Genomic DNA, 17,312 nt, shown 5'->3' with positions numbered 1-17,312 from the left:
CCAAAGCGTTTGTTGGTATGGAGGTACCATTGTATGGTTCTTTTTGAGACTTGATGACCCCAAGATGCAACCAATCTCTGTAATTCTTAAACTGCACTCCTTGGGTTCTTCATGCTGTCCCTCACCATCTTCCTCACCATTTGTGGGGATAGTATGCATTTATACCTCTTCCTGGCTAGTATGCTACCATTCCATACGTTTTACTTTTTCCTTTTTTTATTGCCCTTACAGTGCTAAGTGGTAGGTTTAACCATCAAAGGGATTTTGCATGGTTCTTACCTTATTTTTATACTCTAGTGAAACATGAAGTGAAGGAATGACACAAAATAGTTCCTTTAGACTGAGATTAACGAAATTAAGTATAGTTGTATTGCCAATTTCACTTAGTTTGCTTTTCAGAAATAGTGAGATTGTTGAATAAAAACATTGAAACATGAGAGTAAATGTATTGAAATAAAAGTACATAGTTTTCCCATGTTTGAACATAACATATACATTATTGATTATTATCTGTCTTGCTTATTAATACAGTGGATCTATTGGATTCAAGTCAGGTTTTGACAAGACCACTCCAAAACTTTGATACTTTTCAGTCAGAAAATATGTAAAAAGACCAGATGTGGACTTGCTTTTGTGTTTCGGATCATTGTCTTACATAACACAAATATACGCTTCAGCAGAATTAAAGCAGTTCTGCAAAGAAAAGTGGGCTAAAATTCCTCCACAGTGATGTGATAGATTCATATCATATTGGAGGTGTTCAACTGCAGTTATTACTGTTAAAGGTGGTCTAAGCAATAATTAGGCGATTACTGTTTCACAGAGGTGATTTGGGTGTTTGATCTTTTTTTTTCCATGAATCAATTATATATTATTTTTAAAACTGTGTTTATTTTTACTCAGGATCACTTTGTTTAGTATTACATTCAGAGTGGCAAAGACAGTATGCTGAGGAATGTATGAGGAAATCAGACACTGTATGCAGCCTTTAAGGGGCACCTTAAAGGACGCCAATAATTCTGGAGCCCACTGTATATACTGTACATTATAGTGTTTCGATATTGATTATGCATGCAAAGGGGTTGCAGTGTTTAACAGTTCAAAGGCACAATAAAAATAAGAATTTATTCATTACGATTAGCAAACATGACATAACTATGTTTTTATCATAATACCAGTACAGTATTGGCACAGTGAGAAATAATGTGTGCTACATCAAGAAAGAAAATTGTCACTAATTTTCAGCTGTATGTGCTATGCCTTTAAAAACATTTGGACATAACACTGACATGAATATATTGTTTCCAAAATCTAGTTGTACATTATGTATAACACTTATGCATTAGATACCATATTACTAATGGTAATTTCAAAGCTCTCAAGTCTCACGCATTGGGCGTGAGACACACGCATTTCAACCCGTTCACACGCTCACACGCCACACCTTGTATTTCTCACGCAGAGAAATTACCAGGATAACGCCCACCAAGTTGCGCCGCTATTTTTTATAACAGTGGAACAGGTAGGAATCAAGTGGGTTCCCCGTAGAGTTCAGAAGGCGCCTGCGACGCACCAGCTAATCAAATAATAAGAATATAGCTACCGAACAGCCAGTCAAAATAAAAAAATAGCATTGCTTATCTTATTGGGTAAGATTTAGATATTCCCGCTACAACAACGTTACATTCTGATTCCAACGACGACAATGGCACATTGATTCACGCGCTCACTGAAGTGGCTACAGAAGACGTCAATTCACACATTGATTCAGACGCTTGCTGAAGTAGCTACAGAAGAGAAGACAGCTGTCACATTGGCTACCACTAAGAGTACTTCTAAATTGCACTAAATTTTTTCTTAAAAGTAATTCACAAAGCAGTTGAGACCAACTTCTAGGAAGGACATTACCAACTTAAGATGAGATAAAAGCTCCGCTTTGCTTGACGACTCATGCACGAGCTTGCTTGCATTCACCTCGCTCCGTGATAGGCTGATGAGTGACACTTCCATTGTATGTCATTCTCGGGATATAGACCTACTGTTGGCTGTACTGTATTTTCAATTGTCATCATGAAAATACAGTCTAGGCTATGTTTGGTCTGCTTGGCTAATGACCCTGACACACACGCGATTTCGGCCGTCGTACGTGGTCGGCGGTAGCTTTTTTTTTGCCGATTACACATGTTGAATCGGCTGCTCGTCGGGTTTTTTTCCTTTTCACGTATCCATTTTTGCAGAGCTAGCCGGCTAGATAGCAGGAGCACTTGGGGTGTCACATTATACAGGGGCTACTCTGACAGTTTTATATTTTTATAAAGATACCCATTTTATAATAGGCCTACCCATAATAATTTGGAATATTTTTAGTTTTTTCTTTCCTTTTATTTTCCCCTCCAACTGGTTTGAGCCTGCATTAGTGTTAGTGCTCCCTCATTTGAATGCAGATGCTAGAACTAGAAACAGCTTGGCACTGGACAGAACTCTGTCATCCATAATGACAGTTAAAATGGCTGGCCTGGAACCACAGTGTTTCAAATGGGAGCCACCAACCCCCGTGCTGAAGGCCTCAAAACCTGCCACCAACACCTACAATAAACTACACTAACCATTATCTCTCTCTCTCTCTCTCTCACACACACACACACACACACACACACACACACACCTGCACTAAGAAATGTTGAATTAAATAAATATTTTTATTTGTACTAATTTGTGTAATTTATCAGATCAGACCCCCGTCCCTGTCCCCACCCCAACCAAACCCCCACCCCTGCCGCTGCCGCCAAAATCTCAATTCAAAACTTGAGAGCCCTGTAATTTATATATATTTATATGTAATATATATGTATGTATCGATATGTATTAATTAACATAGGTCTATAGGTGTGCTGGCATCCCAATCCATGATGGGAATGATGAAATATCCACCCTGGTCAGGACTCTGTTGACAATGGTGTCAGAAGGTATCAGCAGAAATGACAGGTCTAAAAGCCTGACCAGCTATGACATGCAGGTTTATAATCAGTAGGTACAGCTTTCACTGCAGTTCAGAATGGAGTGACGAAGTGGGGGTAAATAATTTAGCACCTGCAATATGTTCAGTCAGAGCAACTTCTCCAAAATGGCTGCCGTGTCCTCTGGTTGTTAGGAGTCGTCAAATGTTGCCGGAACTGTCAGGCAACCCCTCACCGCCACATCTTACTGTCAATTACCCAGGTGTAAGACAGTGATTTTCCATTTTCTTTATTCTTTTTTTCTTTTTCTTTTTTTAAACATGTTTTATTGTTTTCCAGCTTTTCGTCAGGGCTGGGTTGCCATGACAACAAAGTGGAATGTCATGCCGGATTTCACCTTTGCTGTCTCACCTCATATGGCGTTCCCTCCTCAGCACAAACGCACGGGACGCGGCTCCCATACGGATGTCTGATTTCACGCAGTCGGCGGGGCTGACCTTGGAAACTGTCCCTCCGGAGGTTTGAGGGAGTGTTAATTTACAGTCCGCTCCCTGCGCTGTCCCATGGCCCAAATGGTGGGTGCCATAGCTGCACTCAGGTGAAACCGACATTGCTCCTCTGTGAAAGGAAAGAGCTGTCCTCAAAGTGTGTGTGTGTGTGTGGGGGGGGGGGGGGGGATACTGAAGTGTGCCATGTATTATGATTCTCTTATACACTCTACCTGCGGGTCTATATTCATTTTACATCGCTGTAATCCTCATAATTCAATGAAGTAATCACCGGAGACCTGAGAGTTCATCGTCGATATGTATATGTGGATATTTATGGAAGTAATTCAGGTTTTATGACTTGCTCATAAGCACAACAGCTAGATGAATCGAACCCTATGGTTGCAAGTCTGGTCCCTCACATTTATTTGTTGCAAATTGTTTTAAGACAGGGCCTTTAACACGAACCCAATTACCCTGTGATTTAAACAGCACAAAGTTGGGGACTATACAGCGCAGACACAGTTAGAGAGTGTATGAGATCCATATTTGCCAATGTACAGGCTGGTCTTATTTTTAATTACACCGCAGACAATCTTTCCAATTCATAACGCGTGATTACCGTGTCGAATCGGATTACGGTTTAACGGGTGCCCGGATGTTTTTGTGTGTGGAGGCTCAGAAGTGTGGTCACCAGCCATTGGCAGAGCAAATACAAATGCACTCTTAAAATAAATGAGTTTAGACTCACATGTGGCCATTGTGGACAGTGTCAGTACTCCAGACGATACCATTCAATCCATTTGGGTATGACTGACAATAATGGAGACCTCTGTCAAAGCTGACAGCTATATTATTCACTCTGACAAGTGTGTTTAAATGAATTGAAGGGAGGGAGTCATAGATCAAACAGCCCGTAATCCAAGTGTGCCACCATAATCCCCACTCTCTCTGCGGTGATGGACAGGTTCATTATCATTATCAAGAGGCAAGGTTCTTTCACAAAGCAAATGCTGTACGAACATAAGCTAAATTGTATTGATTCCAGAGAGACCAATTTTGCCATAAGATGATGCTTTTGAAATTGAATGTCATGGCAAGTAAAAACAGGAATAAAAATGAAAGGATTGTACATGTGTCATATTCAGGCTATACACACTTTTTAAGAAATAGGAACAGCCTGTAGAAGTAAAAATTGCTTATGCACATCAATGCCTTGTTACCCTTTAACAAACTGTGTTTTTTACACATAATTACATGACCAAGAAGACCCCAAACTCTGGGCCAGCTTATGTATTTTGTTAGAAAACATTTCTGTCAGTATCAATTCAGTATTGATATGAGAAATACATTCAATGTCATCAGCAACCTTAGGGCACATAGATTGGTGTTACGATTCATTATGCCGAATAGATCCTATGGATCCTATTTTCCATGTTTCGTACATTAGAATCAAGCCTGTATATCTGACAGATCATTACTGTATATCAGGCCAAGATAGACCACAGAGAGTGCATTAGCACAGTAATATGCCATGTTCTTCACATACTGCAGGTTGTCAAAAGAACGGAAGTGCTGCTAGCTTCCTCTGAAGAGAATACCATTGATGAAATCCCCACCCTTCATCAAACGCCAATATATCTTTGTCTGCCTTCTTCCATGAAACACACGGCTCTGGCAAACAAATATACGTTTAACTTCCGGTAGTGTTGGTGTACCAGTGTTGGTGTACCCCCCTCTTGTCATTTCTTCAATAAGCATACTGTACACAAAGAATGGCCACAGCCAGCAGCTTATGTATCTAGTCACTGCCCACAGGAGCACTCTGGTTGTCATTTAACATATGACCGAATCAAATCCATAATCAGATATTGTCATTTACAAGGGAGGAGAGGACCTGGAAGCGGCAATGATAATGAATGCACAGATACTTGGATCCATACAGGTTCTGTGCGTGATATTAATAACTGACAGTCGGCTAGCTCATTGCAGCATGTGACTGAGAAAAATGGGGAGATGGCAGGGTAGACATGGAGACAGTATTGATCAACTGTTCAGTTTAAACAAAACACTATAAAGCAATTGACAGAGGTAGCTGCTGACCAAGGAAAAGTGTTTTATGTTCATATCTCAAGCAAATTCACATCATACGCTTGAGCTTTAAGCGCTTTATATAAAAAAGGAGTGAATCAGCATCTTTGAATTGTGTCAATTTGGTGGTATAAGTATTGACTTAAAAAACAATCAGTTAGCAGTCAAGAAGTTGATAGCAAAACAATGCGATTTGTGTAAAAGTTAAATAGCGGAACTGAAGCAGCCAGTAGGGAGTATTTATAAAGAGGTTTTTAAACAGGATTTAAACCTGGATCCTTCCAAATCTTTCTGCTATTTAAACACGATAAGCTCTACTTTTAACCATGGTCACTCAGTAGTAGTAGCTGGTTCTTGTTAATCATCATGACAAGATGAGTTACTTCAAATTAAACACGACCATTTGAACTAAAACGCAAGATACATTCGTAAATAACTGAGATGACTGATTATTAATGAATGAAATGCAAAGATAAATGTGTTGGTAAAGAAATAAATATTGAGACTTCTTGGAGAACGCGTCACGGAACAATCGATGGCAATCCAAACGGGCCACTTCTCCGATCAAATGAAACGGTTCAAAGTCAGATGATTTTGAGACCTCCCTGTAATTGTTCTTTATTTAAAGATTAATATCGTACACGGCGGGTATTATGATTCCTTTGAAATTAACTCCGCCATGATGAGAAAACATTGGGGATTATATCAACTTTGGCAATTACCCATTAGTTCGTAGTTGATTACATGCTGTGCTGCAGGGTTTACTTGTCTTATTGATTCCTCCATAATACGTAGAGGACAGAAATCCCTCGGTGCACTTTCCATCTTCATTCACAATACAAATTTGCTGAGGGCATGGTCTGCCGTTCCATTTTTACAGATCCGCTTCAGGAGTAGACCTGTAATGGCATTTGAAAATTAGGCTGGGCTTTGTGTGCCATTTCAAAGTTATTTAATTCTGCGTTCCACCTTTGAGTTATGGAAACAGGTGGTCTATTGCAGGTTTGTTTTTCTTGTAGAAATGGCTACACCATTGCATCGGGTATACTGTATATAAGCTCTGCTGCCAAAAAATGGGGAAAAATGCTGTAGCCCTCTTTGGAAAATCGCACCCTTATCCACCTTCAACACACATTTGTAGCCATAGCTGTAGCGGTTTCCCCCAGCTTTTCACTCACCGATCCTAACACCCGCTATGCATGTGAACAAGACATGGCAAACTAATTTTACTCGTATATTTTATCGCTTGACTGTCATTTCATTCCATAAAGGCAGAGTAAAAAAAGAATAATAATAAAAAAGGTAAATCCTCCATGGAGTGAAATGTTGATACATTTTCACTATAATTGCTACAGCTTTAATGCAAGCCCACAGCAGACAGCCAATCTGCTCCACAGGACCTGCAGCATGTGATGATTTCTAATGGCATACGTTACTCTGGCCGGTTTGGTACGTGCGGCTCTGTGGTGCACCTTCAATTAGTATGGGAAATACAGCGCTTTCCTTCCACCTGCAGGTTGTCTGCCGCCTCATTGGCATGCAGGGGTGCATCTTCATTACGTATGGAGAAAATTTGTGGAAATTAAGAGCTACATTATATCACAGATTTTCTGCTATTAATGAAGAGGGAAACAGCCATTTGGCCATTTAAGCATGTAGCAAATTGAATGGACACAATACAATAGCAATGGATAACAATGGTTTAGCAATTAAAACACTTCCACACCCCCATCCCTGAGATTTGCATTTGAACAGCATTTTGCTAGTACATAAGCAGATATTAGCAAGCAAATATATGACCATCTACGTAACAAATTTGTCCATTTTCTACTTCAAAACTTATTATTAAAGTTATTATTAAACTTGATATTAAACTGAATTGATGCTTAAAATATCTTGCTGGTGGCAGCAATGAAGCAAATAATTGCAGGTAAATATACACTCAATAAGCACTTTATTAGGTATTTATTCTACTTAGTTTATAGACTCATTGGTCTTCTGCTGCTGTAGCCTATCCAATTAGAGGTTTTGACGTGTTTTGTGTTCAGCGATACTCCTCTGCATACCATAGTTGTAATGCGTGGTTATTTGCGTTACTGTCACCTTCCTGTGAGCTTTGACCAGTCTGACCCTTCTCCTCTGACCTCTCTCATTAACGTGTTTCTGCCCACAGAACTGCTGCTCACAGGATATTTTTTGTTTTTGTTTTCTCTGAAAATTCTAGACATTTTTGTGAGTGAAAATCCCAGGCCATCCGCAGTTTCTGAAATACTCAAACCACCCCGTCTGCCACCAATAATCATTCCATGGTCAAACTAAAATCTCATTTCTTCCCCATTCTCACATTTGGTCTGAAAAACAGCCGAACCTCTTGACAATGTCTGCATGGTTTTATGTATTTAGTTGCTGGCGCTGATTAAATATTTGCAGTAGCAAGCTGGTGTACAGGTCCACTTAATAAATTGGTCACTAATAGTATATTGAACTGCCCACAGGCAAACCTATCTGACCACTTAGTACTTCAAAATGTAATGTTATTGTAGTTATTCAATTATAAATTATTCACCATTCTTATTTTTGCTGAAAATACTACTTTTCAACTCTGATTACAACGCTGACAATTAGAGCGTTTTCAATGGTGCACTATAATATCTTTGTTGTCAAATTAACATTCATTCTCATCTCAATTCAATTATTAAACGTCCTCAATGTCAATGACTTTCCCCACTTTATTATTCAAACTGCTCATGAAAACAATTAACATTATGCTCAGTTCATATTCCTGATGTACTCACAAGGGAAGGACTGCCCTCTGCTTGTAGGTACCGGGGTCTTGCAATGAAATTATTCCAGGGCCACCGCAAACCTGTTTGGCATGCAGTGGCAGTCTTGTGCATTAATAACAAAGAAGCTCCCAGGGATGGCACATAAAGGCTAATGCCCACAGCAAGGCAGCGAGATCCAGAATAAAACTAGGACAACAGTAGCATAATGGGTAGGGAACAGGGCTTGCAATTCCAAGGCTGGAGGTTTGATTCCCGGGTGGGCCAATGTCGTTGTACCCTTGAGCAATGTGCTTAACAGAAATTGCTTCAGTAAATATCAAGCTGTATAAAAGGCTTGTATGTAAAAGAATGTAATCTCTGCGTGTCGCTCTGGGTGAGATTGTCTGCTAAATGCCTAAAAATGTAAATGTATTCAACTGTCACAACTTGCATTTCAGGAAGGTAAATACTTGAGTGAATTCCAATAAAGGGAACTGTGATCGCAATACAAATAGGGCTCGGATTTAATATCAGTTTGAGATAGAGAATGGATTTGGACGGGGTCTGGCATTTTCTTTTGTCCTTAATATTTTATTACATACATAAGGATATAAACACATGCTCGTCTCCACATTAAAGAGGTTTTCAGGTAGTGTGCATCAGTAAAATGATGCATGGGATGCTATTCTTCATGTTCCCATCAGAAATTATTATTCCTGATTGGTGGTAGTGAAGCACCACTTCTGTTTCTTTGATGTATTCTCATTTTTCATGTCTTGTGTCATCAACATTCTGGTCAGGTAGAAATCTGATCCTCCTGCCTCTCAATCCTCGTTATTGTGTGTGATCACCGTCAGCCATAAATTGGCATATATAGCAGCATTCTTCTCGTCTTCTAATTTTTTCCGTTCGGTCTGTAAACACGCACAACGTTTGAGAGTTTTCCATATGATTAATGAATATGCTTCCTTTTATAGCAATTATATTGATGAAGATTAACAGTGCAAGCTGTCTAGGCTAGTACCCTCAGGCTAAATGGGTTTTGCATTAACATGCCACAGTTTATTCCAGGCTATTCAAAATGTAGGCTTATAGGCGTTAAAGTTGCTGGAGAATGTATTTATTGTTGACCTCGTCTGTCCCCTTCAGTGAATGTTTTGCCACCTTAAATGCAGATCCCCCCCCCTAAAAAAAATTCCTAAAATTACTTCAGGAGCAAGTCATAAAAAATCTGGCTACTTGCATGCTGAGTATCATTACCATCTACAATGAAAAGACCACAACAGGAGCAGTAGCAGTAGCTGTGTGTGTATCTATATCTACATCATTTCTGTGCTGATTCGAAGTGGCAAACAAGGTGTAACACACATAGTTTTCTATAGCCTCACAAAAACACCTTGGGAGCTAAATACACTTAGTGAGCACTTTATTAGGTATTTATTACTTATTTCTCATTAGACTCATTAAGTCTTCTGCTGCTGTAGCCTATCCACTTAAGAGGTTTGATGTGTAGGCTCTTCTGCATACCACTGCTGCCATATGATTGGCAGATTAGATAATCGCATGAATAAGTAAGTGTAATAAAGTGCTCAGAGTGTATATCCCTGCTTAAGTTCACTCCTATGAACTGCTTTGGCATCAAGACATTTTTTTTTTGTGGGAGGTCATGAGAACACAGCCATAGAATCAGACAGCAAACATATGGGGGAGCTTGCGCCTCTCACTAGGCGCTGTTGCTGGTTTTTGCATCTATAATTTAGAGTTCCTGTGGATGGCAACCAATGGGTCATGGTCAGAGCAGCCAATTTTGAAGTGAGCTTTTCCGTCTGCCCCCACGGTGACCTGCTTCCCAGTGCATCGGCCTCCCACCTTCTGCCCGGAAATGACATCACAGTACATCCCACTAGCCAAGCCAGTGTCCAGTGTCTCGTCCAGGGTCCTGTCAATGACAGAAGGGACCCTTTGCAATGGCAGTGGAATTAAGAGGCTGCTATCTCCTCTTTAAATAACAATCTACAGTGGTATCTTTCTTGGCATGCAGAATAATATAACAGGAATTTAACTATATCACCAATTCAAGGGCTTTTGAGTTCTCCCAAATTCTAGGGCCTGTAAAATATGTACAGTAGGCTAAATTATGTTCTGATAAAGGATTTTTCTAAAAACATAATTTATAGTTGGCTCCAGAATGACTGGCACCCTTGATAAATATTTGCAAAAAAATGTGGTCTCATCTGACCGGTTTACCAAATTCCACATGCTTGGTATTGTTTATCGTGTTTGGTAATGGCTGGTTTCTGCCACCCTTCAAAGAGTTTGCTAGTAGGCTCGTATCTTATGGTTCTATTTAAGACTTTATGACCTCAAGATGCAACCAATCGCTGAAACTGTGATCCTTGGGTTCTTTATGGCATTGTTCACCATTTTCGTCACCATTTGTGCACTTTCTCCTCTTCCTACCAAGTTTGCAACCATTCCATATGTTTTACTTATTATTAATGCCTTTACGGTGCTAAGTGGTATGTTTAACCATGTATGTATTTTTTAAAATCTATTACTAGACAAAAAGGTCAATTACCATCAGTCTCTTCTAAATTGACAGAAAATGTGACTTTTCCCATGCTGATGGATGACAAAGGGAAGTATTTGATGGATTCACGTTATTTAGATTTTATTTACAATAGTTGTTAGGGGTGGCAATAATTTTGACACCTATGTTTTTCCAGAAATGGAATAAAAAAACATTGCAAAATGAATGTAAATGTACTATTTGTTTGAACATGACATATACAGTACATCTTGTTAATTATATGCAGCCATTTTTCATTATTTTTAATCAAGGGTGCCAATAATTCTGGAGCCCACTGTATAATAAACATGGACACAAAGATTTTAAAGATGGTGTTAAAAAACTTCCACCAGATAGACAATATCAGAACCCATATATTACATAGTACATATCAATATTCTTACCAGTCATCGTTGTTAATGACAATGAAGCCGTGATTGCCACGCCCAAAAGCAATCTGGTTGCTTCCATTATCCCACCAGTTACACAGAGGCTGGCCATTGACAACATTCCGGAAAATGACCATGTTTCTTCACACAAAGAAACAAGATCATAAATGCTACATGATATATAGTGAAGTTACAAGAATACATTAACAAATATACTCCATATATGTAATCTAAATACATTTTAGATAATTCTGTGTGTTAAGGACATGTAATTGCTCACCTGATCTGAGGCCATCTGTGTTCACACACCCATCCATCTCCACAGCCACCATCTGGGGTAATGTGAACAGGCTTTGTAGAGCCATCAGGAAAGCTCGGAGGTCCCATCCAATCATTCTGATCCTGCAGGAAAATATAACCAGCGCCTTTTAGAAGTTCTACCACAAATCATAGAATTCATAGAATCCGTAAATGCAAATTAGCAGCATGTTATCGTATCAAATTATCATTCCAGATGAAGAAAACAGTATGAGATAATAAGGGACGTTTAGCAAAACCAACTTTTCCACCAATGATTTGCCGATTCCAGCGATAACTTGACATCACTCTAGTCATTCCGTATGGGTAGGCCAGCATGAAACCCATAGCTAATCGATACAACCTGCACAGAAATGGAGACAAAATGGCATCTTATCAACCAGTTGAAATGTATAGGGCCATCTATCTTATGGGGACAAAGGGTACCTGGGTTCCCAGAAGGTGAGGATGGATCTACCCCCTGCACCATGTCCTCTCTGGTTGTCATGGTTGTCCACAAATACCAGAGCTTTGTCTGAGGGCATCAAATCCCAGTCATCACTCCAGTTCCTGGAACAATATTTGTGTAAAGATAGAGATATGAAAAAAAAACAATACAATAAACCATTCAAAAAAGAATCATTTTACATATACATTTATAGTAGTAAACATGGGAGTAGTCTCCCACATTGATGTTGACTTTCTGTCTTTTTCACAGGTATGTTAATATTGCATGAGTAGCCTTTTAATATTTAAATCGATATTGTGTATTTCAACACATATTACTTGAGATCTGACAGCTTTTCCCCATTCCATTTGCGGATGACTGTGCCCAGTCTGGCTCCATACTTAAATTCTGTTACACGCCCCATCTCATAGTATTCACCAGCTGTTATTGGCTCTCCACCAAGGTCAATAACCTGTAATTAAAAGCACAACAAATAAAATCAACAACCACTGATAAATATGCCGTCTCACTCCTCCCATTACATTGGCATTTCGAGGCATAATCTGGAATTAAATGGTTCCCTGGTCACAAATTATAACCCTCTTTCACCGAGTAGTTGCTTCAGATATTAAAGCCAATTTAAAACTTTAATTTCCTTTGCGTCTTTGAGTAAGTGAGCATAAGCAGTCTGATTAAATTCTGACTTTGCTGCAGAAATGAGAAGTAAAAACAAACCTCCTGATAAATGAAAGGCTTTGAACCAGCTGGGAACCACGTGGAGTTGAGATTATGAAGTCTGCTGTAAATAACATGCAAGTCTTCCGGCCACATGTGCTTACAAGCGTCCACTCTGAATCCTGCCACACCCATGTCTATCAGAGCGTTCATGTACTCGGCCACCTTTTCTCGGACATGTTCCCGCCTATGGTTCAAGTCGAGAAGGCCGACCAGGCGACAGTCACGCACCTGTCGAGATGAATGTACATGAAGAAAGGCATTGGGATGCAATGCGATACTGGATACACTAATTACAAGTGGAAAGTTATCAACTCTGCTGCTTCCATGTTGAACTTGTTGAATTTGTGATTTAGGTATAGTACTCCAGGCGATAGCATTGCATTAATGATCTGGTACTGGCCACTCTGCTTTCCCGCACCTTTATCAGATTCTCCTCTTTGATACTATCTTTAGTAAGCTGGTATTTCAACATTTTAGTCATATTCATTGGTTGTACCCACTGCTCTGCTAGGTTCCTTCAATTCTACTATTCTTTTGTTAAATAAAACCTGAATGACTCAGTTGGCTGATTTATGTGAAGCACCCCCAGTGTTGGAAACAGGGTTTCAACCACATTTGACTCTTTGCTCACAGCAAGATGTAGGAACTGTTCCAATATGCCCTTAATACCCTCATTGGCTGATTCTATTCACCAAAGTGCACTGCCTGCCATGTTGAGCTATGCGCTGATAACATAGGCGTTGAACTGCCCTCAATTTCCCCCTTCCAAAGAATCTGAAAATCTGCAGTGTTCACAACTTTGCCAAATGGATGACGCATAACAAATTGTACTCTTTGCAGTTTTATCAGACCTTCATTCTTTACATCATTATTATGTTAAAATCTACACTTTATGGTGATCTGATGATGTACACTTTCTAACGTGCTTTCAACTTTTCACTTTTGAACGACCTAAGAGTAATGTTTGACATTTTCTCTGGTGAAAAGCTGTCTACATAACTAGCTACAGAACACACATACTAACCAGCTACAGTATTTAGCAGACTTAGCTACTTAGTCATCTACAGACAACGACAACTTTGCTTGCTAGCCATAAATACTAATAATTTGTAGGACAGTTAGTGAAAAACATTATCTACATGATCTACTTTGTGCTGAATTCTTTTAAATGGTATTTATGTACTGCTGCCATTTTCCCATCACACCTGATATTTGTCCTGGTAGTTCTCAATATTTCCACTCTGGGTTTTGCATTTTCTGTCATTAAAATCCTTTGCAGAGAAGGGCACGGATGGGAACTCCTCTTTGCTGGCATTGAAATATGAGCCACAGGTCGAGTGCCTGCCCACCCCACCTTCACATGAGCACATGTGATTGATAACTGCATCCACATAGATATTCACCTGAAAGAACAATGCACGTTACTTCCAGCCAACAAGACTGAGGTCACACTATGTCAATTAATGCATTTCTGTGCATGGATTCATGCAAATATTTTGAAATGTTTTAGAACCAAAGGTTTTAGAAATGCATAGAGGCATGTACCAGTCACACTAACCAATGTACAGATTTCAAAATAATACTGATGATACAAAGCAGGCAGACATAAAAATACAACAACACAGGTAAACAAATATAAATTGGTATACATTTTAATCTGTGGGGGCCAAACTGGAATTCTGACTGTGAAAAGAATAGAGTCCCATCAGAAATTCAAACTATGTGAAGTGTTCAGCTACTTTTAAAATATGAATAGTTGAATGGTACTGGATTTGGGCATCACCCCAACAGCATTGCATCTAGAGATCATGTCCCTCAGCTCCTGTTCAGTTCCGGATCGGGAGCACATATTGTGGCTGACTGGCTGATATCTCTCCCACCAGGGCCGCCATGGTTTGGTGACAACCATGTTTTCACTGGGAGGGGAGATCTAGCAAAACAAAGACACACAAACCCAAGCAACAATATGATAATACATAAAGCATGTACAACCGTGAAATTTCAGCAATTTCAGCCGCCTCACAGCAAGGAGGTCCTGGGTTCAAAACCCGGTCAGCCAGGGCCTTTCTGTGTGCAGTTTGCATCTTCTCCCCGTGTTCGTGTGGGTTTCCTCCCACAGTCCAAAGACATGCAGGTTAGGCTGATTGGAGAGTCTAAATTGCCAGTGGGTATGAGTGTGTGAGTGAATGGTGTGTGTGCCCTGCAATTGACTGGTGACCTGTCCAGTGTCCAGGGTGTATTCCTGCCTTTTGCCAAATGTATGCTGGGATAGGCTCCAGCCCCCGTGTGACCCTGTTCAGGATAAGCGGGTTAAGATAATGGGTGGATGAAAAGAAAACTGGTTTAATTAAACATCTTGAAGCAGAAAGGCTACTTGCACTATTATGCAAGATAAATTTATGTTCTATATATTATATGACCTTATTGTTGCAATGGTGACATAGCCTATACAATTTAGCTTGCTGCATTTTTTATTTCCTTAAGAGCAATGCACCAAACACAGGCATACACCCACCCATGTCGTTATGTATTGATGAACATACCTGAACCCCACCAAAACCATTGGGTGCCAAGTACTGCTCACATTCCTTAGCAACATCAGCCCAACGCCACTCAAACAAGTGGACTATTGATGTTCTGCCATGTTTCATTTGACAGTGATGTTGAGCGAGGCCTAGTCCAAGAGCCACTGCTAGTAAGCAAACCTTTGCCTGCCATTGGGAAAAAAAATAAAAAAATAAATAAAAAATAAAAAAAACAAACAAAAAAACCCCAGAGATAAGCTGGTGGATCACTGTAAATCAGAGAGGATGTACACATTTCAGTAAATAGTGCCAAATAATATAAAAAAAACTTCACAGATTAGTATAGTTCATGTGTAAATGTGAATAAATATATGCAGCTTTATTGCTTTCAAACTGATTTCACTCACCTTCATTTTCACGAGTGCCGAAGGCCTTCAACCAAAAGAAAAAAAAACATACAGTAGTTAAATACGGTAAAACTGCTGCCAACTTAATAACACAACCACAAGTCTACCAACATAACAGCAGAGAGTGACTTAATTATTCTCAAAAGAGAACAGCCGCAACAACAAAGTGCTACATTTGTTCACTCCAGTTCCAGGCCTCAAACTGAATTTACGGAGCGACAGAGTTTATGATTTTAAGCTCTGATTTACACTTTCTCATATACAAAAAAACTTTACGAATTACGAATTAACGTCATAAAAATACTAATGCAATAGCCTATATTTTGAGGCAGAGGCAAACAAATATAACTCCAAATAAATGTAAGTGAGTTAGAATAGTAGTAGTTGGAATAATAGCCACATGCCGACTGTGATTTATTTTCTTGAATGTGAGACGTACATTGAAGTCCAAATCTCAAAATGGTCGCACTACTTTACACATGTTGGAATATGAAGATTATATCAATAACGGTATTGTTTGTTCATTTACAGTATCCAACGTGCTGGAGTATAGAGCCAAAACCCATTTTGCTCCTTTAATTGGGGACATTACAACAATTGTATTTCAAGTATAAAACTGAAGTTCAATTGCTTTCCCTAGGTTGTTCGATTTCGATGTTCGAGCAAGTAGTTGTATAGCTGAACAACACCTATGACATCAAAGTGTTGTATGCTGTTACCGCTTCAAGACGAAACTACCACGGTTTTTATTTGGCTGCGGAGGTTATAAAATTCTAGTCAAATAATTTCCCGCTTGTTTACATTCTGAGAAGATGTGCCTGCAAGCGAAATCTATCGCTGTTACCGTAACAGTATTTTCAACACAAAGTATTGGTCCAAAATATTGCATTTTGCACTACGCTTGCACTATGTTGGGACAGTGCAACGCTTGTGTCGAAAGTGCTGCGACGATAACAGCGATAGATTTCGCTGGCAGGTACACCTACACAGAATGTAACAAGGCAGGGATTCTTCACGGTAAAAATACATTTTATGAAAACGTTACCGTTCTATCAAAGGGTAGGCTATAACATTCCTTTCCAATGTTTCGGGCTTGCTGTGGTATATGGTAAGCCTGCTTTCTGCATGTTGATATATCGAATAATGTCGATTTACTTGCCCAACCACCAATAAATATGGGTTTACTTGTACTTGTAGCACTTCTCCCCCAATTTGGTTCAAGAGTATGCAGTTCAGCTGCGTGAAGTTGGCAAATGTTGCTGGCCACAATTGGAGACGTCCGGTTCGCATTTATCAAAATAAAGGTTCGGTGAATAAAATTATTTATGAACTGTAATTTTGTCAATTTTAATTGTTAAATTAATACAGTTGGATATGATTGTGATGTATTTGCAGTGAATATAAAATTGTGCACAAATTTCAATAAAAACTGTTTGCCACCTGTTGTTGCTGTCTGTCAGGTGTGGTATGGGCATGCATTGCCATAGACTGTCAGTTGCCACCCAACTCATTTGCATAGCTCATAACTCAAAAACTATGAATTGTTTCAAAATGAAAGGGGGTATACATTTGTTAGCTGGACCCTTATCTTTAATATTAAACAGTCCTTTCTGTGAAATCCTGTTCCAAGCAATTGTT

At 39.4% G+C, this 17,312-nt stretch overlaps 1 protein-coding gene across 3 annotated transcripts; it reads right to left on the bottom strand.

The window, feature by feature from the left end:
- Positions 1-8,811: 8,811 nt before the first annotated feature.
- Positions 8,812-16,931, bottom strand: LOC133126553 (alpha-amylase-like). 3 transcript variants are annotated; one of them, XM_061238887.1, is made up of 12 exons: positions 16,860-16,931; positions 15,675-15,699; positions 15,286-15,453; positions 14,526-14,672; positions 13,948-14,145; positions 12,740-12,970; positions 12,343-12,476; positions 12,004-12,126; positions 11,821-11,920; positions 11,540-11,661; positions 11,275-11,400; positions 8,812-10,240 (listed from the first exon to the last, which is right to left on the bottom strand). In XM_061238887.1, exons 2-12 carry the CDS (start codon positions 15,678-15,680, stop codon positions 10,051-10,053), a joined length of 1,545 nt encoding a protein of 514 aa, XP_061094871.1. In that variant the 5' UTR covers positions 15,681-15,699; positions 16,860-16,931; the 3' UTR covers positions 8,812-10,050. The 3 variants fall into 3 exon arrangements, with proteins under 3 accessions (XP_061094871.1, XP_061094870.1, XP_061094872.1); XM_061238886.1 differs by having other exon boundaries at positions 16,720-16,930; XM_061238888.1 differs by lacking the exons at positions 15,675-15,699; positions 16,860-16,931 and having other exon boundaries at positions 14,526-15,034; positions 15,286-15,425.
- Positions 16,932-17,312: the final 381 nt, after the last annotated feature.

Source organism: Conger conger, chromosome 4 (assembly GCF_963514075.1).
Source record: "Conger conger chromosome 4, fConCon1.1, whole genome shotgun sequence".
NCBI lineage: Eukaryota > Metazoa > Chordata > Actinopteri > Anguilliformes > Congridae > Conger > Conger conger.
This window is presented reverse-complemented; position numbering and strand designations above follow the sequence as displayed.

Bases quoted from the DNA above. Each gene is read 5' to 3' on its own strand.
- LOC133126553 (XM_061238887.1), bottom strand. The intron at 12,477-12,739 runs GTTTGTTTTTAC...TTTTAATTACAG, and splicing joins AGCCTTTCATTTATCAGGAG to GTTATTGACCTTGGTGGAGA. The intron at 10,241-11,274 runs GTAAGAATATTG...TGTCATTGACAG, and splicing joins GTCATTAACAACGATGACTG to GACCCTGGACGAGACACTGG.